This window comes from Dendrobates tinctorius, unplaced genomic scaffold, assembly GCF_039654945.1.
Source record: "Dendrobates tinctorius isolate UK_male_01 unplaced genomic scaffold, ASM3965494v1 ptg000024l, whole genome shotgun sequence".
Lineage (NCBI taxonomy): Eukaryota > Metazoa > Chordata > Amphibia > Anura > Dendrobatidae > Dendrobates > Dendrobates tinctorius.
In genome coordinates, this window is record NW_027361692.1 from 13,627,819 (window position 1) to 13,655,404 (window position 27,586).

Sequence of the window (27,586 nt, forward strand, 5' to 3'; positions counted from 1 at the left end):
CCTGCGTAGTCTCAAAAGCTTGCAACTTGTTACCATCTTTTCAGTTAGCCATTAAAAGGTATCAACCACTGAGGACTCTCAATTCTAAATATTCTTGTTCCCCTGCAGACATTTATTGTACAGCTCTCCAGCCCTTAAACAAATCCGATCTGTTACAGCAAAATTATCACATTTTTTCCTCAGTCGAGAGCATCTGCTGCCGTTTTTCTGCACCCCAGTTTTTATGGTTTTATGCATAGTTAAATCAGTTGGACTTGTTTCCATGTTGAATGTATGGATTTGGCACAACTGTGAGCTTTGTCCCACTATTTGCCACCAGTACTGAAATAAATGTTGTTTGCTTTAGAAGAGAAGCAAGCTTGATATGTCTTTTAGCTATTGCACTAAGGTTCTTTGGCCAGTAGGTCCTCAAAGTTGCCCATTTCATGATTTCCTCAATGTTGAGAAATAAAGGCAGATTATCCTTCATGCAATACCATAATTCTACAGCAGGACATCGACCCCATATATACAGCCATCAAAACTATCTTCAGAGTAAAGAAGAACAAGGAGTCCTGGAAGTGATGATATGGTCCCCATGGAGGCCTGATCACATCATTGAGTCTGTCTGGGAATGCATGAAGAGATGGAAGGATTTGCCCAAACCTACATCCACAGAAGATAATGTGGTTAGTTTTGCTGATTTAACAAAAAACTATTAACATTTCTATTTTTGAAAGCATTCTCACTTTGCAGCATTGTTTCCACACCTGCCTACAATTTGTGCACAGTACTGTGTACAATATGCACAAAACACATTATATAACACTTTCTTGATAAAATTAGGACATAAATTAGAATAGATTTAGTAAGAACATCAAGATCTAAATGTATACCCTTTCTCATGTATCCAGATGTTCAAAAACAATAATTTAATCAAAATACATTGAAAACAATAATTGTTGCCACATTTAAAGCTTATATGAGTGTAGTTTTCTATCATTCACTAGTTTATCACAACAATACATCTGTCTGGAAAGGAAAAGCCAACACGAAGGAAAATCTAACAATCATGGAGGCGATGCATATAGTATATTTACAGATGTTGCAAAGTTGGGTTCTTATTTTACAATTGTGAGAAGAGGAGAAACGGGGGAATCAAAATCCCAATTCTTGCGATCCGTGGAACTTCCCATGACCACACAGTCTATTGTGAAGACACGTGGTAAATAAAGTGGAATAGCCCTTATGAGAAGGTGGCGCCAAAATTATTTAATGGGAAACTGTATAACCTCTCGCTATATATACGGTATATAGATCTAATTGAACATATAGCAGTTGTGATAACACTGAGTTTCATTCGGCTAAATGTAACATTTGTATCATTATTCCTTCAGTACTTGGGCGTTGTACAGATGTATTAAAAACACACATGTGACATGCACAAATGTGAACAAGTCTGTTGGACAATGTTCACACCACCCTGACTGAAACACAAACAAAGAGCACAGAATGACAAATGTGCAAAAATACCTTGCAGTAAGACATATGACAGTAGTCAGCAAGTGCTGATAAAAGGTAATAACAAATACAGGGTATTTAGTCGATACTTTTTTTGCAAAAAAATGTATGCCAAGCTGCTCCACCTCGTCAAGGTAACCCGTATTGAAGCAGTCCCTATCTAATGTATTTAAAACCTGAACATATGAACAGTATCTAAATGAGCAGGATTAAGGCTGGTTTCACATTTGCGTTTTTTAGCGCTGGAAAAAAACGCATACCTGCGCATGCGTTTTTTCCCCTATATTTAACATGGGTGCGCATACCTGCGCACTGGTAAGCGCATGTATGCGATTTTCATGCGCTGCGTTTTTTTGGGGTGTGCGTTGGTATTTTCCAGACGCAGCATGTTGCATTTTTTGGCCCTTGAAAAAAGCGCATGCGCACGTATGCGCACGTTTTGCGCTAAAAATGGCCATTATAGCCTATGGATGCGCATACGTGCGCACTGGCATGCGCAGGTATGCGTTTTTTTAGCGCTGCGTTTTTTTGGTGGTGTCCACTTGTTGTCCTAGTTATAATCTTCTAAAGTCAAAAAAAAAAAGTCTATATAAAGGAGGTGCCTGCCAAAACTCTGCCACTACTACACTGACAGATTGAAGAGCAGACAGTCAACCAAGAACCCATTATATCAGCGAAGAATGTGAGTATATTACATTATATGCCTGTCCTTTTAAATTATGTATGTACTAATGATTTTTATTATTTTTACATGCAGTATGTCTTCAGAATCAGAGTATTCCCCATCGCGGCAGGAATTGGCGCAAGCAGACCGTGAGGTGATTATTTTTGTGCATCTGGTAAGTATATCTGCTGCTTCTCCAAATCTCTTACTTTTTTTCAACTTTTTTAAGACATCGTCATCATCCTCTTCTGTTGACGGGACTAGTGAGGGCGAAGAGCAGGAGCAGCGAAGCCAAGTCCCGGTGGTGATACGGAATGTAAGTATCAAATGATTTGTAATGTTCTTTATTTTTTATCTTCTATTTTTACTCTTTTTTATGTTTCTTTTTTTGTAACTTTTTATTCAATTTAAATCGGATTATTCTAATGAATGTGTTTTGTCTAGGTTCCACAACGAGATGAAGACGTGTACCTGGATAATGAGCAGCTCATCAGCCTGGTCCAGGAGCGTTCGCCGTTGTGGGACAGCCGTGACCGGCTGCACAAGGACATTGTGGTGACCCGGCGGCTATGGAATGAGGTGGCCGCAGCGTTGATGGATGGCTGGGACAGCGCCACAGCATCCTCCAAAAAGGCGTTTAGTGAGTATTTCCCTGCTCTGTATTGTGCCGCAGTGACTGTTGTCCTTGACGGCACTGTTGGGTTTCGTGCTAGGTGTATTCTAGCAGGAAACCCAACAGTGTCATCGGGGTCTACAGTGACTGCTTTGAGTATTGTATTGCTACATTGTGCCGCAGTGACTGTTGTCCTTGACGGCACTGTTGGGTTTCGTGCTAGGTGTATTCTAGCAGGAAACCCAACAGTGTCATCGTGGTCTACAGTGACTGCTTTGAGTATTGTATTGCTACATTGTGCCGCAGTGACTGTTGTCCTTGACGGCACTGTTGGGTTTCGTGCTAGGTGTATTCTAGCAGGAAAGCCAACAGTGTCATCGGGGTCTACAGTGACTGCTTTGAGTATTGTATTGCTACATTGTGCCGCAGTGACTGTTGTCCTTGACGGCACTGTTGGGTTTCGTGCTAGGTGTATTCTAGCAGGAAACCCAACAGTGTCATCGTGGTCTACAGTGACTGCTTTGAGTATTGTATTGCTACATTGTGCCGCAGTGACTGTTGTCCTTGACGGCACTGTTGGGTTTCGTGCTAGGTGTATTCTAGCAGGAAAGCCAACAGTGTCATCGGGGTCTACAGTGACTGCTTTGAGTATTGTATTGCTACATTGTGCCGCAGTGACTGTTGTCCTTGACGGCACTGTTGGGTTTCGTGCTAGGTGTATTCTAGCAGGAAACCCAACAGTGTCATCGGGGTCTACAGTGACTGCTTTGAGTATTGTATTGCTACATTGTGCCGCAGTGACTGTTGTCCTTGACGGCACTGTTGGGTTTCGTGCTAGGTGTATTCTAGCAGGAAACCCAACAGTGTCATCGGGGTCTACAGTGACTGCTTTGAGTATTGTATTGCTACATTGTGTCGCAGTGACTGTTGTCCTTGACGGCACTGTTTTTTTTTATCAACAGTGGACAAAGTCCGAACACGTTGGCGTTCGATCAAGGACCGCTTCAACAGTGATGTTCGTGCTGAGGGCCAGGTTCGCAGTGGATCTGCATCAAGGACCAGAACTAGATACCGTCACTATAACGCGTTGCAGTTCCTAAGACCGGTCCTTGCCACGAGATCGTAAGTATTATAAATTTTGGGTTTTTATTTTTATTAATCTGTGTTTTTCTAATCCACAGCTGATGCTTCTTGTAAAGGCATGGTAGTAATGATTTTCCTTTCTTCAACAGCACCTGGAGCAGCACCCTGCAACCTGGCCCTGGAGCGGTCCTTCCTCGGACGTCCTCTGACCCGTCCCAGCCATCCGACAGCCAGGAAGCACCTTGCAGGTCAACCACACACACAGCTGGTGACCAGGAAGCTGGGCCATCAGGTGTTCCCCTGTCCCAGGTCTCTGCCACTGGTTATGCGTGCACTACCCGCCAGCGGCAGAGGGCCTTGGACAGGAATGTCTTGCCCGAGTTTATGCATTTGAGCGAGACATTTAATTCCAGCCTCAAGTCACTGTCCGACAGAGTTGAAAGCGGTTTTGCACTCATGGAACGTGGTTTTAACCACTTTGAACACCGCTTCAATTCTGTAGAACAGCGCCTTGACCGTCTGGAGGCCGACCTCAACAGACCAGCACACCATTTTTTTAGTAAGATTGAAAAGGGCATGGTGGAACACCTTAGTCCTGATCAACAGCTGAATGTGCTGCAGGCCTGCAACAATGCTTTCTTGCAGGCTATGCAGCATAATCGGTACGGTCAGCAGTCAGTGGTGTCCTTTCCACCTGTGCCACCATTGACTCGCTTCACCTCACTACCGACTTGTGCTGCATACCACTGCACGGACACCTCTATTCAAAGCCAGGACACCCACCGTTACACCACCACAAGTCTGAGTGCAGCTGGTCACTTCACCGACACCACCATGGCAAGCGCTGCTCCTGTCTGGAGCACCACCGCCACTCCCATGCATGCGTGGAGCTCAGCCACCACTAGGCAAACATGGAACAGCCCTGCCGCTACAACAACGTGTAGTAGCCCTGCCACCACCACTCTGCAAACCTGGACCATCACTGCCGCCACCAGTCCTCCTGCAAGGACGAGCACTGACAACGAAGAGCAGCAGCAGCAGCCACCTCAGCAGCAGCTCCAGCCACCTCATCAGCAGCCACCTCAGCAGCAGCAGCAGCCACCTCAGCAGCAGCAGCCACCTCAGCAGCAGCAGCCACCTCAGCAGCAGCAGCCACCTCAGCAGCAGCAGCAGCCACCTCAGCAGCAGCTGCAACCACCTCAGCAGCAGCTGCAACCACCTCAGCAGCAGCCGCCACCTCAGCAGCAGCCGCCACCTCAGCAGCAGCAGCCGCCACCTCAGCAGCAGCAGCCACCACCTCAGCAGCAGCAGCCGCCACCTCAGCAGCAGCAGCAGCCACACCTGCAGACGGGGGACCTACACTCAATATTTGCCCCTACTTCAAGGCGAAATCCATCAAGGCGGGCATTGGGCCAAAGTCGGTCCAGGCACACAAGCCTACGGCGACATGCCATTACAACTAATGTACCTGAACAGATTTCCTCTCCTCCAAGTGTTCCTAGTTTGATTCCCTTAACTGGACTACCTTCCCCCACAAGTTTTGTTGCCCCTTCCCCTCAAACACCGTCTTCAACAGCAAGTGTTGCATATTCCCTGCACACCCCCAAATTGAAACCATCTGCCCCCAAACGCCGGAAAAAATAATTTTTTGGTTTATTTTTGTGATAAAAAATAAATTTACATTTGTGGTTCACCATTACTAAGTTTCATTAATGTTGTTTGCGCCGCTCACACACACTGATGGGTAAATACATGTTAAAAACCAACCCAAGGCCTAGTATAGTCATATGTGAAATAACACGGACTAGTATAGTCATACCAAGGCCTAGTGTAATAACTCGAGTTTTACCAACTTGGATCTGGTTTCATGAAAAACAAACTGTTGAAACTTGTCTTAAAAATAATTTTCTTTCTAGTTTCACCAGTTTGTTTTTTGTGAAACAAGATGCTAGTTGTTAAAAATCGAGTTATTACAGTAGGCCTTGGTATGACTATACTAGGCCGTGGTATTTCACATATTACTATACTACTAGCCCCAAGGCCTACTATACTCATATTTGAAATACCACGGCCTAGTATAGTCATTCCAAGGCCTAGTGTAATAACTCTAGTTTTACCAACTAGAATCCGGTTTCATGAAAAACAAACTGTTGAAACTTATAAGTTTCTTTCTAGTTTCACCAGTTTGTTTTTTGTGAAACAAGATGCTAGTTGTTAAAAATCGAGTTATTACAGTAGGCCTTGGTATGACTATACTAGGCCGTGGTATTTCAAATATGACTATACTAGTAGGCCCAAGGCCTACTATACTCATATTTGAAATACCACGGCCTAGTATAGTCATTCCAAGGCCTAGTGTAATAACTCTAGTTTTACCAACTAGAATCCGGTTTCATGAAAAACAAACTGTTGAAACTTATAAGTTTCTTTCTAGTTTCACCAGTTTGTTTTTTGTGAAACAAGATGCTAGTTGTTAAAAATCGAGTTATTACAGTAGGCCTTGGTATGACTATACTAGGCCGTGGTATTTCACATATGACTATACTAGTAGGCCCAAGGCCTACTATACTCATATTTGAAATACCACGGCCTAGTGTAGTCATTCCAAGGCCTAGTGTAATAACTCTAGTTTTACCAACTAGAATCTGGTTTCATGAAAAACAAACTGTTGAAACTTATAAGTTTCTTTCTAGTTTCACCAGTTTGTTTTTTGTGAAACAAGATGCTAGTTGTTAAAAATCGAGTTATTACAGTAGGCCTTGGTATGACTATACTAGGCCGTGGTATTTCACATATGACTATACTAGTAGGCCCAAGGCCTACTATACTCATATTTGAAATACCACGGCCTAGTATAGTCATTCCAAGGCCTAGTGTAATAACTCTAGTTTTACCAACTAGAATCTGGTTTCATGAAAAACAAACTGTTGAAACTTATAAGTTTCTTTCTAGTTTCACCAGTTTGTTTTTTGTGAAACAAGATGCTAGTTGTTAAAAATCAAGTTATTACAGTATGCCTTGGTATGACTATACTAGGCCGTGGTATTTCACATATGACTATACTAGTAGGCCCAAGGCCTACTATACTCATATTTGAAATACCACGGCCTAGTATAGTCATTCAAAGGCCTAGTGTAATAACTTGTAAGTTGGAATGGAGCAGATTACATTCATCCACTCAATGCTGACTTGTATTCCCCATGGACTTTCATTGGGGTTGGGTTCTGAGGGTTGTGTTTTGAGAAAATCACATACTTTGTTTTCAACTAGTTGCACAATTTTCTCTTGAAAAAAAATGGTTTCCTGATTCATGGCCTGCAGCTTTGCTCGTTCCAATATATTTCACGCAGACTAGCAATGCTGCATTTTAACTCATATGTGTATTTACCTGCCCAGGTGTGTGAACATCAAAAAATTCAGTTATACATGGGAAGTTTTTTATTAAATTGGAGTTTCCAAAATATAGTTCACTCAGTAATGGTATCAAATAAGGTTTTTTATTACCATAAACAAACAAAAACATTGCACCATTTCATCTTGCCAGTGCACCCGTCCTACATCAGAAATAAAGTAGGCCGCAAATTGGTCCCTCATTTGGCCAACTTCAACGGATGACCTGAGAGTGTGCTGAGTGAATTCAGGCAATGGGTTAGGAGCATCATCGTCCAGTTCAAAGGTCGGGTGCTCTTTAGCCATCACAAAGTTATGTAGAACCACACAGGCCTTCACCACCTCATCGACTGTTTCAAGTTTAAGATTAATGGCCGTGCCCAGAATTCGCCATCTGGAAACAAGAATCCCAAAAGCACACTCGACAGTTCTTCTGGCCCTTGTCAGCCTGTAATTAAATATTTTTTTGGTGTGGTCCAAGTCCCGGCTGGAGTAGGGTTTCAGTAAGTTTCCGCACATTTGAAAAGCCTCATCGCCAACCATTACAAAGGGCAGTGGCGGAGCTTCGGTGTGAGGAAGAGGCCGTGGCATAGGGAAATTAAATTGGTTGCCATACAACCTCCGGCCCATGTCTGAGTTTTTAAAAGCCTGTGAGTCATTACCACGGCCAAATGCTCCAATGTCCACTGCTACAAACATACATCCGGCATCCGCAATCGCAATGAGTACTATTGAAAAGTACTTTTTGTAATTATAGTACTCAGATCCCGTTCTTTGGGGTTTGATGATCCGTATGTGTTTACCATCAACAGCTCCCAAACAGTTGGGAAAATTGCATACTGTCCAGAATTTGTCAGCAATTTCCATCCACTTTTCAGCGGTGGGCAGGGGCATAAATTCTGGACAAAGAACATTCCAGAGAGCCCGGCAGGTGTCAGCAACAATTCCAGACAAGGTAGAGATTCCAATACGGTACTGGAAGTGTAGTGAAGATAGGGTTTCTCCAGTCGCCAGGAATCTGTGAACAGACAAAGAAGTAAAATTAATATTTATGTATATTATTTTAAAAAACTATAAAATAAAATATTAGTACATTCACGAAAACTAATTACCCACGGTTTTGAATACTAAATTTAAAAAAAAACCATCAGACCGCACCCCTTGGTTTTTAAAACATACCGTAATGTCACCAGTAGCCGTTCCTCAGGAGGAATCGCACGACGGAGCTGTGTGTCCTGTCTCCGGATGGATTGTTGGACACGAGCAAGCAAATCCATGAAACTTTCGTGGGACATCCTGATATAATCTGTAAATTTCTCCGGGTTTGCCTGTAGCTCGCTGTAGAGGGTGTGGTATGCCCCACGGCTCTCCCGGAGTTCAACAATCGGATGTATCCACATACGCCACCGTCTTCGCTGCCTCTCTCTCTTCCTTTGTTCATGGCAAGCAACTGCATACGCCTGAGCCATCGCGATGTCCAAATCCAAGTTGAAGTGAAAACTCTTCCAGCGCAGATCCATGGTCACGAGAAGAATCAAGCAAATGTGAAGAATACTGTAGACAGGGTCTATATATTAACATACCACACCCACAATGAAGTCCCATTGGTCTTGTGTGTTGTTGAATGGTTGTTTTTTCATTTTTGTGGGGTTTTTCCAAAATCTGTAAAAAAACGCAAACGCACAAAAAACGCATACAAACGCGCAAAAACGCTGCGTTTTTTTCCTGCATGCGCACAAAAATGCTTGAAAAAAACGCAGCGTTTGTATGCATTTGTATGCGTTTTTTTAATGCGTTTTTTTGCGGGAAAAACGTGCTGCAAAAAAAAGCAAGTGTGAAACTAGCCTAAGACAGGCACTTTCTAGTATGGGCACGTGGTGCAAGATAGCTCCTTATGTGCATGTCACACAAGAGAGGGGTGGGGTCTCTCAAATCATGCATAAGCACGAAAAAAACTGGATTAAAAACACACATGTGACATGCACAAATGTGAACAAGTCTGTTGGACAATGTTCACACCACCCTGACTCAAACACAAACAAAGAGCACAGAATGACAAATGTGCAAAAATACCTTGCAGTAAGACATATGACAGTAGTCAGCAAGTGCTGATAAAAGGTAATAACAAATGCAGGGTATTTAGTAGATACTTTTTTTGCAAAAAAAAGTATGCCAAGCTGCTCCACCTCGTCAAGGTAATCCGTATTAAAGCAGTCCCTATCTAATGTATTTAAAACCTGAACATATGAACAGTGTTTAAATGAGCAGGATTAAGACAGGCGCTTTCTAGTATGGGCACATGGTGCAAGACAGCTCCTTATGTGCATGTCACACAAGAGAGGGGTGGGGTTACTGCAAGGTATTTTTGCACATTTGTCATTCTGTGCTCTTTGTTTGCTCATTTAGACACTGTTCATATGTTCAGGTTTTAAATACATTAGATAGGGACTGCTTCAATACAGGTTACCTTGACGAGGTGGAGCAGCTTGGCATACATTTTTTTGCAAAAAAAGTATCGACTAAATACCCTGTATTTGTTATTACCTTTTATCAGCACTTGCTGATTACTGTCATATGTCTTACTGCGACTAATCGCTCAATTGCCAGAGCGTTCCACAGATGTCTAGTTACCCCTAGCACCCCTCCTCACATGTAAAGCGCCATGGAATAAATGGCGCTATAATAATAAATAATAATAATAATAGTTAGTGGATGTTGAATCTCTAGTCTCAACAGACTGAAAACATGAAAAATATCATTTGAAATACATGACCTAATGTATTCTGAATCATACATGTCATCATAGAGGATTACCTGAGAAAAGTGAAAAAATAGTTTTCCAATGTACGACTAATGTTTATACTAGCCTATACAATATTCATACATTTGAGTTGCCTGCATTCATTTCCTTTTTTCAATTTTTAACATTAAATTGGTTGTGTGTGTTTCAACTGTGATCAAAGAATATGTCTTTTTCATGTAAATTGCTTCCAATAGATATATCACTCCAAGCACAACATGACACGAGAATCATTAAAGCAATACCATCTGTTTTATCTGGCCCCCTGAGAGTATTTCTTACCTAGTTTGGTTAATACTCATGATACATTTCTAAGGAAGCATACTGGCACGCTATCTCTTGTAGAGGCAGCAGAACTTTTTTTCTTCCGGCTTAGAAAAACAGCTAGTCAACAGTAGATCAATCACATGTTTTGAACGTTCCAGTCCATAACCTTTTTTTTCCGTAACCTTTTCTTTTTCTTCTACTAGTAACACTAAACTAGATTTTCTAGCATAGTGAGTCTTTTCTGCATTATAAGCGTCACATGGTGGTGTGCTATGCTCTCTACTTGTTAGATAATATATTATAAATCACAGCAAATGTACTTTTATTCTACAAACATAAAAGTTACTATAAATAAATAACGATTGACATGGAGATAAAATAGATTATACAATTTAGATTTATAAACTTGTCTGGTTACTTTGTAAATTCTTATAGCTTTAATTTTGCGGTCTATGATTACCCATCCCATAAAATTAGGAGACACTCAAAAAATGAATATTCAAATACCATATATACTTGTGTATAAGACGAGTTTTTAAGCACTTTTTTGTGCTGAAAATGCCCCCCTCGGCTTATACACAATTCATTGTCCTAGAGGGCCGGTGGGGGAGAGGGAGCGGAGGGTCACAGAGGCAGGAGCCAGCTTCCAGCACACATCATACTCACCTACCTGCGCGCCTGGGTGCTGGCACTGCATCTCATTCCAGCCGCCGGTACCTGCAGCTCTTCCTACCAAGCGATCATGTGGCCCCCCTCATTAAGGTGATGAATATGCACTGCTCTCCACTCTCATAGGCGCAGGTAGGAGAGTAGGATCTTTGTTTTTTTTCAATAGGAAACATGCAAACAGGGATGGGTATAAGGAGCCATGCATAAAGGGACGGGACGGGGGAGGAATGCATACAATGAAAGGGACAGGGAGGCATGCATACAGTGACAGTGACAGGGGAGGCATGCATACAGTAACAGGGGAGGCATGCATACAATGAGAGTGACAGGGGAGGCATGCATACAATGACAGGGACAGGGGAGACATGCATACAATGACAGGAGAGGCATGCATACAGTGACAGGGGAGGCATGCATACAATGAGAGTGACAGGGGAGGCATGCATACAATGACAGGGACAGGGGAGACATGCATACAATGACAGGAGAGGCATGCATACAGTGACAGGGGAGGCATGCATACAATGAGAGTGACAGGGGAGGCATGCATACAATGACAGGGACAGGGGAGGCATGCATACCAGGAAAGCAACGGGGAGACATGCATACCAGGACAGGGACGGGGAAGCATGCATACAATGACAGGGACGGGGGAGCCATGCATACCAGAACAGGGATGAGAGGACAAAGCCTGCCCGGCTTAAACTCGAGTCAATAAGCTTACTAAGTTTTCTGTGGCAAAAGTAGGTGCCTTGTCTTATACTCGAGTATATATGTTATTATTTATTATGCTTTTCTTATATGGTGCCATCATATTCTGCAGCGTTTCAGAATTATCATTACTCACAATCTAAATTCCTTATCAGTATGTCTGTGGATATGGGAGGAATCCAGAGTATCTTGAGGAAACCCACACAAACAAAGGGAGAACATACAAACTTCTTGCAGATGTTGTCCTTAGTGGGATTTGAATCCAGGGCCCCTGTGCTGCAAAGACCCCATTTTAAGGAAATGGGTATGTGATGCAGTTTCAACATAATGCTGTAGACTCCTAATTTTTTCGGATGAATGTACAGTTGGTTTCAAATGTTCAAACCCAATGTACCATCATTGGCGTTGGTATGAAAAGATCATTGACCTTCCTTACCTTTAGTACCTTAACCCCTTACTGCCATTACACAGAATATTACGTCCAATGGCAGTACCCCCACTTTGATGTGGGCACCAGTGGTGAGTCCGCATCAAAGCCGGGACATGTCAGCTGTTTTGAACAGCTGACATGTGCCCGCAATAGGCGCAGGTGAAATCGCAATCCACCCACGTCTCTTAACTAGTTAAATGCCGGTGTCAAACTCTGACATCGACATTTAACGTGCGCTTCCGGCCATCAGACGGGAAATACACGCCCCATCACGTGATCGGGAGTCATCGGTTCATTGGCATAGCAACCAGAGGTCTCTTTGAGACCTCTATAGTTGTAGATGACGGATTGCTATGAGCGCCACCCTGTGGTCAGCGCTCATAGCAATGCAGTAATTCTGCTACATAGAGGGAATCTGAGCATTGCCTCTATGTAGCAGAGCCGATCAAGCTATGGCAGCTTCTAGCCTCCCATGGAGGCTATTGAAGCATGCCAAAAGTGAAAGAAAAATAGTTTTAAAAATATTAAAAAAATGTAAAAAAATATAAAAGTTTAAATCACTTCCCTTTCACCCCATTCAAAATAAAACAATAAAAAAATCAAAAATACACATATTAGATATCGCCATGTTCAAAATTGCCCGATCTATCAATTAAAAAAAGGTTTAACCTGATCGCTAAAGGGCGTAGCGAGAAAACAAATCAAAACGCCAGAATTACTTTTTTTGGTTGAAGCGACATTGCATTAAAGTGCAATAACAGTCGATTAAAAGAACCCATCTGCACATATGTGGTGTGATTAAAAACGTTAGTGCGGCGCGCAAAAAATAAGCCCTCACCCAACCCGAGATCACGAAAAATGGAGACGCTACAGGTCTCAGGAAATTGCCCACCTTTTTTTTAGCAAAATTTTGAATTTTTTTTCACCACTTAGATGAAAAAGAACCTAGACATGTTTGGTGTCTATGAACTCGTAATGACCTGGAGAATCATAATGGCAGATCAGTTTTAGCATTTAGTGAACCAAGCAATAAAAAAAACCCAAACAAAAGCAAGTGTGGGATTGCACTTTTTATGTAATTTCAAAGCACTTGGAATTTTTTTCCCCGTTTTCGAAGAACAAAAAATGCTAAAACCAATGATGTTGTTCAAAAGTAAAACTCGTCCCGCAAAAAATAAGCCCTCACATGGCCATATTGACGAAAAGAAGTTATCGCTTTCGAAAGAAAGGGAGCGAAAAACGAAAGCACAAAACCGAAAAAAGCTCCGGGGGTTAAGGGATCAATGTAAGTCAGATACTGTATAGGCGATTTTAGAACATTAAATTCAATGACTGTTCGAGTTCTTTAGTATGATGTTCTTACATTCATCAACCACTAACATGTCTAAGCAGATGAATAATGAGTCCATACACTAGACCAATGACGCTAGAACACTTGTTCAGCTAATCAAGTTCTCTCATAACCTCCCGAATCGCTCCCATACACATGAATATCCAGGTCACCATTGAGATGAAGGAAGACCCATACACCTTCGAAATTCATCTGGCCCCAGGAAAATTGTCAGGACTGTCCAACTTTTAAAATGTTCGGAGGGTCTAAAATTCTGAAAATAAAGATAAATAAGTTATGTGACCTTATAAAACCATAGGTGCAATCACCACACAGATACTTGAGAAAAAAATCAAGAAAAACCAGTCCAGGTAAAAAGAGGTTGAATATTAAAAGACCTTGATCTTTAATACTTCAAAACCAAACTAGTTATGATTTAGATTTTGAATGGCTGTACAACCCTGTTGCAGGACGACCAAGGCAATATTCCGCGCATATGAATCACTACATTGCTTTTTTGCCGTCACAAATTATTTCTGTGAATAATTCATAATGTATAGCGGTTGTTAGCTGCAGCTGTTTTTAGAACTTCCTCTTTATCAATGTGGTTTTCATAAATGGTTAGATGGGCATATCAACAAGATTGCATGATGTTTTCTATTTACCACCATACTTATTAAGGTTGCGTTCAGGTGGTTGTATTGGGAAATGGCAAGTCATGACCAGATATAACTTGCTTCATGTGCCCTTTGGCATTGCTGTCACCCCCATCGTCATACCAATAAAAAAAATTTGGAAAAAAATCTAACTAATATTAGTTTCAAAGTTGACAAAGATTGAAGAATTCACCTTCCCACAATGCATATATGCTGCAATTTTTACACCTCACAATTAAATGAGGAAAACTGTAGAATATTATAGTTGAAGGTAGAGGAGATTCATAAAATTCACCAATGTGCTTTTTTTACACTGTGGAAATTAACCTGTGGTGTGATTTTGAAATCCACAGCATGTCAATTTCTTTGCAGCTAGCATGAGTTTTCAATTTCTCCCATAGACTTGAATGAGATTATCTGCAGATAAAAAATGCATATGCGTATAGTGTTTTATGAGCAGAAAATCAGTAAAAACACATGTAATCCTCTTGACCTTATGAAGTTTTATCATAGCTCAGCAAACAGGAAGTCTCCAAAGCAAGACAGTTTTATTTAACCCTAGAATGCATACCTGGGGCCTCGCAGGCCCGCCCTGTTAATTGTTTTCTATTTTCTGCAAGATTACTTTACTTAGAATTTTGAAACTCTAGGTATATAGTTGTTTGTCATTTCCAGTTGTTCATTTATTTTTATGTTACAGGCATTTCGGTATAACAACTCTTTTTTGTGAATACCCCATATTCACATACCTGGGGCCTTTTAGGCCCGTACTAGGTTTACATGTGATCCTAAGTCTTTTTGTCTTCACTGTTGCTGGGGAAGACTTTGACTCAGTCTTTATGACTCTGCTGTTGCTATGAAGAGTGTGAATTCTGCCTGACTACATGGTCATGTGATCTTGGGAAGGAGGCTCCCTCACAACGTCATGCATCTCTGACATCATCATAGGTCCTGATCATTGTGTGCTACTTGCTGAAGAGACTTTGGAGGAAGGAGTCAGCTTTCTTGTTTCTTGATAAAGAAACTTTGAGTTACAAAAATCCAAAAGCTTCTACTGCACCTAAAAGAAAGCGGTGACCTGCTGAAGGTGAGAGGAGGGGTCTGCACTTTACCCTTAGCACACACACTAACAAAGAGTGTACAACCCTGATTGTAATCTTTTTTTTTTTCATTTTAGTTTACTGACTTCTAAGGTTACAATGGCACAGTCTACATCCAGGGGTTTGACTGACCAAGAAATCAAAGCAATCATTTTTGATAGTGATGAAGACAGTGAACTTTCTTTGTCTGATGAAGAGTACATGCTACCAGCTAATGTCTCTACTTCATCGTCCAGTGATTCTTCAGATGATGAAGAAGTAATGGATCCAGCAGAATGTACAAATAGAACATCCAAAACTAATGTTTTTTGGAACAGTACTGCTGAGGTTCTTGGACAAACCCCATCACATAATATTGTAAGAGTTGCTCAAGGAACTGTAGGAATTCCACAATTCTTGTCCAAAAGAGATATGTTCTGTACATTTTTTTCAGATGATATTGTAGATGAGGTAGTTTTGTATATTAACTTAGAAGGAAAACGTATCGCTTCAGGAAGAAAAAAAACATGGAAAAATATAACAAAAGAGGAACTGTATGCTTATATTGGCCTTACTCTTCTAGCAGGGAGTACAAAATCATACGATGTTCCTATCAGAGAACTCTTTATGAACCCATTTTCAGATCCACATTACAAAGCTACAATGTCAGTCAATAGATTTGAGGATATTCGGAGAAGCCTTCGTTTTGATGACAAGAGAACTCTTCCTGTCAGTTGTGGTCATTAGTAAAGTAGAAAAGGAACCTTTGAAAAGAGATATTCCTGCAGCATGTTTACTGCAACTTTTATATAAAAAAACTTTTAGACAAAAAAACATTATTATAAAGAGTTATATCGAATGCGTATATTGGGCGTTTTAAGCTCGTTCAGTTACTCTTTTGTTTTTTTTTGCACATAGTAATGTTTTGAATCATTCACATCTTAGGCTGTGTTCCCACTGGCGCTGGGGTCTGCCAGGAGGTGATCCGTAATGGATCTGATCTCTTGGTAACTCCAGTTAAGGCTGCTGGAATGCCGGGATTCCGCCAGCCTTAGCTGGGGTCACCAGGAGGTCAGATCCATTACAGATCTCCTCCTGGCAGACACCAGTGCTAGTGGGAATGCATCCTTACTTTGCAATTTTCAAATAAACTTTGAAAATTATTTTTGCTTGAGTTATTCCATGTTATTTGCACACAGGTCTAAAAGGCTCCAGGTATGTGAAAGTGTAGATTTTTATGATCATGCGTTCTAGGGTTAAAACTTGACATACAAAAAGGAGAGACCAAAAACCACAGCGCGAAAACACACAATTAAAAGACTTCAAGTAACCTAAGCAAGCAGATTGGGGTATAAAAGGTAGCTGAAAATCTGCATAGTAGAAACTTGGCCTTAAAGTGGCATTAAATTTATTTCCCTGTAGAATGGCTATTAGGCTACAGTCAGATGGCCATACACTCTCTCATCCAAGAGAATTGGGTCAATTATGCTGATCAAACTCTGATCCGAGTGTCAGCATATTGTGTGATCTGATTCTCTTGGATGAGATAACCAGAGCACACTGAGAAGATGGAGAACATAATTTCTCCATATTCTTCATTCTGTGCGTCTGCATCATTCATCATTCGGATTTTTTCCACACACCCACAGACTTGAATGGGTGAGTGTCTTCCGATTTCAGAGTGAAATCGCAGCATGCTATGATTTTAATTCACCGACAGACTTGGTCAGTGAAAAAAAGTCATGCATCAGTACTGCCCCACTGAATAGCATTAGTCCGAGTGCTATGTAATAAAAAATCACATAGCACTCAACCAATATATACACTGGTGTGAGTGAGCTCCTAAACCTATTATTTGAGGAGAAACCAAAGAAGAAAAAAAGGGAAGCATAATGCCATAAAAATACAAATTTTATTGATACATATTAAAATAAAATGAGTAAACAGGCCCGCCCTGTTAATTGTTTTCTATTTTCTGCAAGATTACTTTACTTAGAATTTTGAAACTCTAGGTATATAGTTGTTTGTCATTTCCAGTTGTTCATTTATTTTTATGTTACAGGCATTTCGGTATAACAACTCTTTTTTGTGAATACCCCATATTCACATACCTGGGGCCTTTTAGGCCCGTACTAGGTTTACATGTGATCCTAAGTCTTTTTGTCTTCACTGTTGCTGGGGAAGACTTTGACTCAGTCTTTATGACTCTGCTGTTGCTATGAAGAGTGTGAATTCTGCCTGACTACATGGTCATGTGATCTTGGGAAGGAGGCTCCCTCACAACGTCATGCATCTCTGACATCATCATAGGTCCTGATCATTGTGTGCTACTTGCTGAAGAGACTTTGGAGGAAGGAGTCAGCTTTCTTGTTTCTTGATAAAGAAACTTTGAGTTACAAAAATCCAAAAGCTTCTACTGCACCTAAAAGAAAGCGGTGACCTGCTGAAGGTGAGAGGAGGGGTCTGCACTTTACCCTTAGCACACACACTAGCAAAGAGTGTACAACCCTGATTGTAATCTTTTTTTTTTTCATTTTAGTTTACTGACTTCTAAGGTTACAATGGCACAGTCTACATCCAGGGGTTTGACTGACCAAGAAATCAAAGCAATCATTTTTGATAGTGATGAAGACAGTGAACTTTCTTTGTCTGATGAAGAGTACATGCTACCAGCTAATGTCTCTACTTCATCGTCCAGTGATTCTTCAGATGATGAAGTAGTAATGGATCCAGCAGAATGTACAAATAGAACATCCAAAACTAATGTTTTTTGGAACAGTACTGCTGAGGTTCTTGGACAAACCCCATCACATAATATTGTAAGAGTTGCTCAAGGAACTGTAGGAATTCCACAATTCTTGTCCAAAAGAGATATGTTCTGTACATTTTTTTCAGATGATATTGTAGATGAGGTAGTTTTGTATATTAACTTAGAAGGAAAACGTATCGCTTCAGGAAGAAAAAAAACATGGAAAAATATAACAAAAGAGGAACTGTATGCTTATATTGGCCTTACTCTTCTAGCAGGGAGTACAAAATCATACGATGTTCCTATCAGAGAACTCTTTATGAACCCATTTTCAGATCCACATTACAAAGCTACAATGTCAGTCAATAGATTTGAGGATATTCGGAGAAGCCTTCGTTTTGATGACAAGAGAACTCTTCCTGTCAGTTGTGGTCATTAGTAAAGTAGAAAAGGAACCTTTGAAAAGAGATATTCCTGCAGCATGTTTACTGCAACTTTTATATAAAAAAACTTTTAGACAAAAAAACATTATTATAAAGAGTTATATCGAATGCGTATATTGGGCGTTTTAAGCTCGTTCAGTTACTCTTTTGTTTTTTTTTGCACATAGTAATGTTTTGAATCATTCACATCTTAGGCTGTGTTCCCACTGGCGCTGGGGTCTGCCAGGAGGTGATCCGTAATGGATCTGATCTCTTGGTAACTCCAGTTAAGGCTGCTGGAATGCCGGGATTCCGCCAGCCTTAGCTGGGGTCACCAGGAGGTCAGATCCATTACAGATCTCCTCCTGGCAGACACCAGCGCTAGTGGGAATGCATCCTTACTTTGCAATTTTCAAATAAACTTTGAAAATTATTTTTGCTTGAGTTATTCCATGTTATTTGCACACAGGTCTAAAAGGCCCCAGGTATGTGAAAGTGTAGATTTTTATGATCATGCGTTCTAGGGTTAAAACTTGACATACAAAAAGGAGAGACCAAAAACCACAGCGCGAAAACACACAATTAAAAGACTTCAAGTAACCTAAGCAAGCAGATTGGGGTATAAAAGGTAGCTGAAAATCTGCATAGTAGAAACTTGGCCTTAAAGTGGCATTAAATTTATTTCCCTGTAGAATGGCTATTAGGCTACAGTCAGATGGCCATACACTCTCTCATCCAAGAGAATTGGGTCAATTATGCTGATCAAACTCTGATCCGAGTGTCAGCATATTGTGTGATCTGATTCTCTTGGATGAGATAACCAGAGCACACTGAGAAGATGGAGAACATAATTTCTCCGTATTCTTCATTCTGTGCGTCTGCATCATTCATCATTCGGATTTTTTCCACACACCCACAGACTTGAATGGGTGAGTGTCTTCCGATTTCAGAGTGAAATCGCAGCATGCTATGATTTTTTTTCACCGACAGACTTGGTCAGTGAAAAAAAGTCATGCATCAGTACTGCCCCACTGAATAGCATTAGTCCGAGTGCTATGTAATAAAAAATCACATAGCACTCAACCAATATATACACTGGTGTGAGTGAGCTCCTAAACCTATTATTTGAGGAGAAACCAAAGAAGAAAAAAAGGGAAGCATAATGCCATAAAAATACAAATTTTATTGATACATATTAAAATAAAATGAGTAAACACATGATAATGTAGGGACAAAAAATGCAAAAGTAAGCGGTTTAAAAGGAATACACCAAACTAGACCAGATGTAGGTAAAAGAGTCACCCTTAATGCTTAATTCAGTTTAGGCTCCAAAGAAAGGTTTATGAAGAAGGTAGAAAAGGAGTTATAGAACACTTCAAAAAAAGTATATAAAAGCCTATGGACTATAATAGTTCATTGACAAGGCCCAAAACAGTGAGATGTCAACATGGACATTAAACATCCAAAAATGGGTATACATAAAAAATAGAGGTAACAGATTACACCAATGCTTAACATGAAAGAAGCTTCTATTGTAAGAATGCACTAATTAATGTCCATATAAGTTATATAAATATAATAGGTAAATCACCTTCAAGCATAACATGGAAGTAGAAGCAGTAAAAATATATAATCTTCATTAGTGCAGGTGTATGATGTAGTCAATAGAAAAGCCCATTTTGAATGTGCAAAAAGATGACAGTAGATCAAGTAGTCAATAAGACATAGTGTTTAAAAAGCAGGAAGGGTTAATTGACATGGCATATTACCATAGGACGGCTAACAGACCTCGACGCGCGATTCACATTTAGCTTTTTCTTGAGGGGAGAGTGTGATTTACCTATTATATTTGTATGGCATTTTGCTTCCCTTTTTTTCTTCTTTGGTTTCCCTTGTTTTTGGAAGTGCCATTTATCTAGGTTATTCTTTTTTTGGTGTACTATTATTTGAGGAGTTTCAATAATTTTCAGATATATGTTTCCTGCAAATGTTTGCAACACTAGCATAACTGTGAAAAATTCACTTTCAGATGTACATTCTGATATCAAAACACGATAAGTCATGGGTACGAAAGATGCACCAAATTTATCTAAGCTTGCATTCTATAAATTATCTAAAAGACCTCTTTAGTAAATCAGCCTCAAAGTGGCAAAATATAGGTGGCATATATGAGGGGGGTACTCAAAAGAAACAGGAAGTCTTCTATAGGACAGGGTGCTTGTAATATGGACTTCCACAGCCAGGCAAACATTTGAGTAATCCTTCAGAGTCAGTGTGCCAGTCAGTGTTGTTGTGGAAGGTTACATCTGGCTCCAGTATTTTTTTTTTCCAATGAGTTGTTCAATCTTTTTCCTTTTTTTATAATTATTAGGTCATGTACATATTCAGTACATGCTCATTACTGGTCAGCATTTTAGATCAGAATTTGTAAGCCAAAACCAGGAGTGGAACAATCAGAGGAAAAGTATAATAGAAACACGTCACCACTTCTGCATTTATCACCCACTCCTGGTTTTGGCTTACGAATACTAATGTAAAATACTGACCAAATACTGATAGTGTGAAGGTGGACTTACACTTAAGCCCCTGTCACACATAGCGATCTCGCTAGCGAGATCGCTGCTGAGTCACAATTTTTGTGACACAACGGCGATCTCACCAGTGAGATCGCTGTGTGTGACACTGTGGGGAGGAGGACTCCCAGACAGTGAAAGGACAGGTACCCAGGGGACTGCCATCAGGGTTCCTGAGGGAGCGATACTGGGAGGACAGTAAAAGGAAAGACTTGACTGAAGTTGTCAGGGAAACAGGGGGCGGGGCAAGCTTAAAAGGAGCAGGGGGCGCGCTGAAGTGGCAGTTGACAGAGAGCAGGACAACAGACAGGAAGCCGTGTGAGACAGAGAGGACCGAGGGAACAGACGGTGTGCTGTGAAGAGACCGACAGGGGCCCGTGAAAGGAAAGCTGCGGACTCACCGACTAGTGACACGTGAGAGACTTACACCGGCGGCCGCTCCCCGCATACGGTCCCATACAGCGACTCCCGCTGCTTCCCACCCTGTTGTGGCAAGGCGGCTACCTCGGGCGACCGCTGCGACGACAGACCATTCCTTTACAGCGGTCAGGACACTGCCCCCCTGCCTTCTCCCACAGCTGCGGCCCTGTCATCACCGGCCCCAGGGGGCACCACCTCGCTACAGGCGGTAGTAGAGACCCCCGTCCGGTTTGCTAAGGGACCCTGAGCAGAGGTTAGTGAACGGCGTATATTTAGAGACTGCGTCATCACTGCACCCAATCAGCACCATTTCTTCAGGGCCTGTTGCGCCCCACCGGCATCGCTTCTTCAGTGCCTGTTGTGCCCCACCGACACCGTTTCTTCAGGGCCTGTTGCACCCCACCGGCATTGCTTCTTCAGGGCCTGTTGCGCCCCACCGACACTGTTTCTTCAGGGCCTGTTGCACCCCACCAGCACAGTTTCTTCAGGGCCTGTTGCACCCCATGACATCGTTTATTCAGGGCCTGTTGCGCCCCACCGGCATTGTTTCTTCAGGGCCTGTTGCGCCCCACCGGCATTGTTTCTCCAGGGCCTGTTGCGCCCCACCGTCATCGTTTCTTCAGGGCCTGTTGCACCCCACCGGCATCGTTTCTTCAGGGCCTGTTGTGCCCCACCGGCATCATTTCTTCAAGGGCCTGTTGAGCCCAGTTTCATCCCGGAGTATTGAGGCATCAAGGCAGCCGCATCAGCGACCTCTACGCGGCCACGCCTGTGATCCTGACAGACCCCTGGAAGGATAAGTGTACTATAGGAGATAAGGACCCCCAGTTTGGTCATACGTGGCCTATAGCACCCGGGTCAACCAGGTTAGTCGCATTTACCACAAGAAAGTATTGTTAGGTTTGTTGAGTCCCTGCGTGGACTGGTGTTTTGTTCATACTTTTTGTTTGCTCAATATAGCCCCAGCGGCTACAGTTTATAAAAGTTATTTTCACAAACCACACCCAGTCTCGTGTCTCGTCACTGCATCCTGCGAACCTGCTAGAACCCTACACTTGGCGTAGTCGGCAGGATGCAGTCTCCGAGCACAGACAGTGGTGCCCCAGATCAGGGTAGAGCTGTAAACTCTACAAATGATGAGGGTCCCCCTACCAGCATATCATTGGGGGCCATGTTGAACAACCTGCCTAGATTTTCCGGCTCCAATACTGTTGTGAGTTCATTTTCCCTTCACCATTGAGGTCTGATGAACTCCCTCTTCTGGTGAAGGAAGGTAGTGAGGCTGATTACCAAGCACCTGTGCAGGGTGATGATGACTGGGTGACTGGAATTGCTGACTGGATATAAGGCAGCCGACGCCCTTCTGCCTTGCTGGTGATCTCTCTGAGGGATTCTAGGAGGCCAGTCTGATTCCTGCTCCTCAAAAGCTAAGTTTTCTGCTCTGCTTTTTGCATTTGTGTTTTGGTTTTGTTTTGCCTTGTTTTTCTGGATTTCTGCCATTCCCTGCTGGGGTGAGCTGAATTCCTTTTTACTCTGTCTTCAGAAAATACCTGAGTACTGATATAGTCTTTTTGAAGCCTAGCGTCTTCAGGGCCGAGTGTCCGCGGCGTGGGAGATACCCACCCCGGCCGCCATTAAACTAAACGGCTCCGGGCTGGGGGGACGCCGCTCGGAGCCGAAAACCACAACTAGGGGTGGTGGAAGTCCCAAAGATTTGGTAACAAAATGCCGGGTGGTTTGGGCAGAAGTGGAGGGCCGGGCCGTCCGGTGCCTGGTGAACACGGGGTCACAAGTAACCACTTTGCCCGCAACGTATTTTCAACAGAACTTCCCGGAAGCAGAAAGGCCTCAGTGGGGGACCATGATCAATCTAGTAGCTGCCAACCAACTGCCGGTCCCAGTTGCTGGGGTGGTGTGGGTGCAAGTGACGCTGTACGGTAAATCCCTTGGTCGCAGAGGGGTGGTACTGACTCAAGGTGAATCTGATAAGCAACACCCCGTCACCCTAGGCATGAATGTTCTACGAGAGTTCGGCAACCTACTGCTCAATGACTCTACACAGAGGATTCTGAAGCAGTGGGGTTCTCGCACAGCCCAGGGACAGGTATTCCAGCAGCTGGTGCGGGGAGCACAGGTACATCAGGACCGCCAGGAAGGCGAGGCTCTGGGCAAGGTCATCACGCCAGCGACTCCCCTGCTTGTGTTACCTCCTGGACAGACTGTGGTGGCCCTGCCCATTCAAGCCCCGATGCCCTTGGAGGTGCAGGTGGAGCCATGTCACTCGGAGCGCTTACCTCCTGGCATACTGGTGGCCCGTTCCCTGGCTACCGTGAAAAAAGGAGCCATCCTGGTGCGCTGCGTTAACCTTGAAGACCAAGACACCATTCTGAAAGCACGGACTGTGCTGGCCAAACTAGTAAGGCCTTTAGAAGAAGTGCTGCCAGCTCCTGCAGTTCAATTACAAGTACACCCCGAGGATCCTTGGGAAGTAACAATACGAACCTTACAGGCCCACGAAGTCTCGGCACAAGAGAAGGGCTGAAAGATTTTGGAGCACATGCGGGCTGAGCTTTCTGGATTAACTGCAGCCCAACTCTCACAGATAAAAACATTGCTTGGACAGTACCATGAAGTATTTGCTAGTCATGAGGACGATTTTGGGTGTACCACCGCCATCACTCATGAAATCCCCACAGCAGGAGCGGCCCCTCTCCGGGAACGATATCGACAGATTCCGCCACAACTCTATCAAGAGGTGAAAACTTTGCTGGCCCAAATGCTGCGAAAAGGGGTGATACGGGAAAGTCAAAGCCCCTGGGCGGCCCCAATCATATTGGTCCGGAAGAAAGATGGTACACTACTATTCTGTGTGGATTATCGTAAACTGAATGCTTGCACTATTAAAGACTCAGATCCACTGCCCCGCATAGAAGAATCCCTGTCCGCCTTGGGAAAAGCAACATATTTTTCAACCCTGGACTTGGCCAGTGGGTACTGGCAGGCGCCCATGTCAGAAGAAGATGGAGCCAAGACGGCGTTCATATTGCCCATGGGACTGTTTGAGTTTAATCGGATGCCGTTTGGGCTGGCCAACGCCCCCGGGACCTTTCAGCGATTGATGGAGCAGTGTCTGGGAGATCTCAATTTTGAGGCTACGTTGATCTATCTGGACGACATCATCGTCTGTGCCGCCACCTTTGAGGACCACCTGAAGCGGTTGGGACAGGTACTCAGCCGGTTGCAAAAGTATGGGTGAATGGTGAAGCCTCAGAAATGCCACCTATTTCGCTCTCAGATTGAGTATCTGGGTCATATCGTTTCGGCAGAGGGTGTGAGGCCATCCCGGGAGAAGGTTGCTGTTATCCAGGAATGGCCTACCCCCGAGACGGTGAAAGATGTGCGGGCTTTTCTGGGGTTAGCCGGATATTACCGTCGCTTCGTAAAGAATTTTGCATGTCGAGCTCGAGCCCTGCACGACCTGCTGAAGGGGGCTCCCGCTGGGGCCAATGGGCGAAAAATCCAGTGGCAACACCCTCAGGAAGAGGCCTTCCGAGACCTCAAGGCTGAGCTCTCGGATGCCCCAGTGTTGGCTTATGCGGATTTCTCCCAACCATTCATCCTGCACAGTGACGGGAGTCTTCACGAGCTGGGGGCTGTGTTGTCACAGGTTCAGGATGGCAGGGAGAGAGTGATCGCATATGGAAGTCGCTCACTCCATGACTCCGAGTGTAACCCTGACAATTACAGTTCTTTTAAGCTCGAGCTCCTCGCAGTGGTGTGGGCTATGACGGAGAGATTCGCAGAGTACCTAGTGGGCTCCGAGGTAGTAGTGCGAACTAACAACAACCCGCTGGCTCATTTGGAAACCGCCAAATTGGGGGCTCTGGAACAGCGATGGGTGGCCCGGATGGCAAAGTACAATTATAAGATTATCTACAAAAGAGGGGCCGAGAATGTCCATGCAGACGCCCTCTCCAGGATTCAACATACAACTCCAGGACAGAATCGAGACGAAGAATTAGGAGAGGAAATACCGTTCACTCACTGCTGCCGTGCTCACAACGGACAATAAAAAAAATATCTTCCTCTGAGACCCCAAGGGGCATATTAGAACAATCCCGGGATAAGTGGATACAACAGCAACAAGAAGACAAAGAGGTTGGCCTTCTCAGGACATGGGTCGCCGCTGGGCAATTACCACCTGACTCTCAACGGCAAAATTTGACTCAAGACCCGTTGCTTATGCTGCGACAATGGGAGAGGTTGGTTATCCGAAAGGGATTATTGTATCGTAAAATAACATCACAAACAACCTCAATGACGGTTTGGCAGGTGGTTACGCCAGGAGCCCAACTTCACGTACTAGCTCGTGAGGCTCACGAAAAAGGGGCCCATTTCGGAACCAAAAAAACATTGCAATGGCTGCAACAGAAAGCTTACCACCCACGCTTGCTGGCTGTTGTGGACGAAATTTGCCGGACCTGCCGCTTGTGTGAACTAGCCAAGCCACCCGCTCAGCGAGCCGCAACACAGACTATTGTGACCTCAGCGCCCCTTGAGCTCCTGACGGTGGATTATCTGACCCTTGGGCCCGCATTTCAGGGATACAAACACTGTCTCGTTATGGTAGATCATTTCACCAAGTTCGCTGTGGTCACCCCCACACGGGATCAGACCGCAGAGTCAGCTGCCTCCGCCATTTGTAGAAACTTTATACAAGTATATGGCTGTCCTCAACGAATACATTCTGATCAGGGAGCATGTTTTTTGGTAAAAGTCATGGAAGAACTACATCACCTCTATGGAATTGACAAATCCCGGACCACACCGTATCACCCGCAAGGGAATGGGGCTTGTGAACGATTTAATCGGACATTGATTCAGATGTTGCGCACTCTGGAGAATGACAAGAAGGCCCGTTGGCCCGAATATGTTTCCGAATTAGTTTGGGTCTATAACAATAGGGTACATCGAGAGACTGGCTATACCCCCTATTCCCTGTTGATTGGGCGAGAAGGTAAAGGAATCACGGAGTTGGAGTTAGACCCCGAAGAGCCTCAGCCCTGGACTGGAGTGTCTTCTTGGGTCCGAAATCATCGCCATCGGCTGCAAACTCTTCACCGAATTGTACACACCAAGCTCCGAGACTGGGAGCACCCAGGGAAGAATGCAACCCCGCCTCCTCACCTCCAAAGCGGGGACCAGGTGCTTGTACTAGATCAACGCCCCCAGAACTGGAGCCGCGTTGGGATGAAAGTCCGTATCGGGTCTTACGCCGTATCCATCCGGACGGACCGGTGTACGAAATACAACCCGAGGAGGATGAAACACTGCCCACTCGTGTTGTGCATCGTAATATGTTACGCCCATGTACTCGCTCCGATCCGAAGCAACCGGAGCTTATCCCGTCGACATCTGAACCGTCTTCCGTATGTTGGGACCCGGACGACGACGAAGATTGTCTCCCAGGACCCGGAGGCTCTCCACTCAGTAATGAATCATCTGACACAATTAGCCCGCACGCACCAACCAGCCCACCGATGTCCACCACCCCAGACGACTCTACCTCAGTCGAACTTAGACGCTCCGAGCGGTCAACAGCCGGTAAACCCCCTGAACAATATGAGCAAGATCAATTCATATGGCAACGAACATTGAAACCTCTACAGACCGATCTGAATAGACTAAGGCCCTCACCCGAGGACTGGCGAGCTTACAGGGTGGGGGAGTGTGGGGAGGAGGACTCCCAGACAGTGAAAGGACAGGTACCCAGGGGACCGCCATCAGGGTTACTGAGGGAATGATACTGGGAGGACAGTAAAAGGAAAGACTTGACTTAAATTGTCAGGGAAACAGGTGGCGGGGCAAGCTTAAAAGGAGCAGGGGGCGCGCTGAAGTGGCAGTTGACAGAGAGCAGGACAACAGACAGGAAGCCGTGCGAGACAGAGAGGACCGAGGGAGCAGACGGTGTGTTGTGGAGAGACGGACAGGGGCCCGTGAAAGGAAAGCTGCGGACTCACCGACTAGTAACACGTGAGAGACTTGCACCGGCGGCCGCTCCCCGCATACGGTCCCATACAGCGACTCCCGCTGCTTCCCACCCTGTTGTGACAAGGCAGCTACCTCGGGCGACTGCTGCAACGACAAGCCATTCCTTTACAGCGGTCAGGACACTGCCCCCCCTGCCTTCTCCCAACAGCTGCAGCCCTGTCATCACCGGCCCCAGGGGG

At 43.9% G+C, this 27,586-nt stretch overlaps 2 protein-coding genes across 2 annotated transcripts in view; both read left to right on the forward strand.

Moving 5' to 3' along the window:
• B3GAT2 (beta-1,3-glucuronyltransferase 2) overlaps positions 1-27,586 on the forward strand; it is a 315,386-nt gene that overhangs the window by 248,537 nt on the left and 39,263 nt on the right. The window lies entirely within an intron of this gene.
• On the forward strand, positions 2,643-5,596 carry LOC141084528 (uncharacterized). The gene is made up of 2 exons (XM_073569288.1): positions 2,643-2,804; positions 3,740-5,596. The coding sequence occupies exon 2, from the start codon at positions 4,245-4,247 to the stop codon at positions 5,502-5,504; it is 1,260 nt and encodes a 419-aa protein (XP_073425389.1). The 5' UTR covers positions 2,643-2,804; positions 3,740-4,244; the 3' UTR covers positions 5,505-5,596.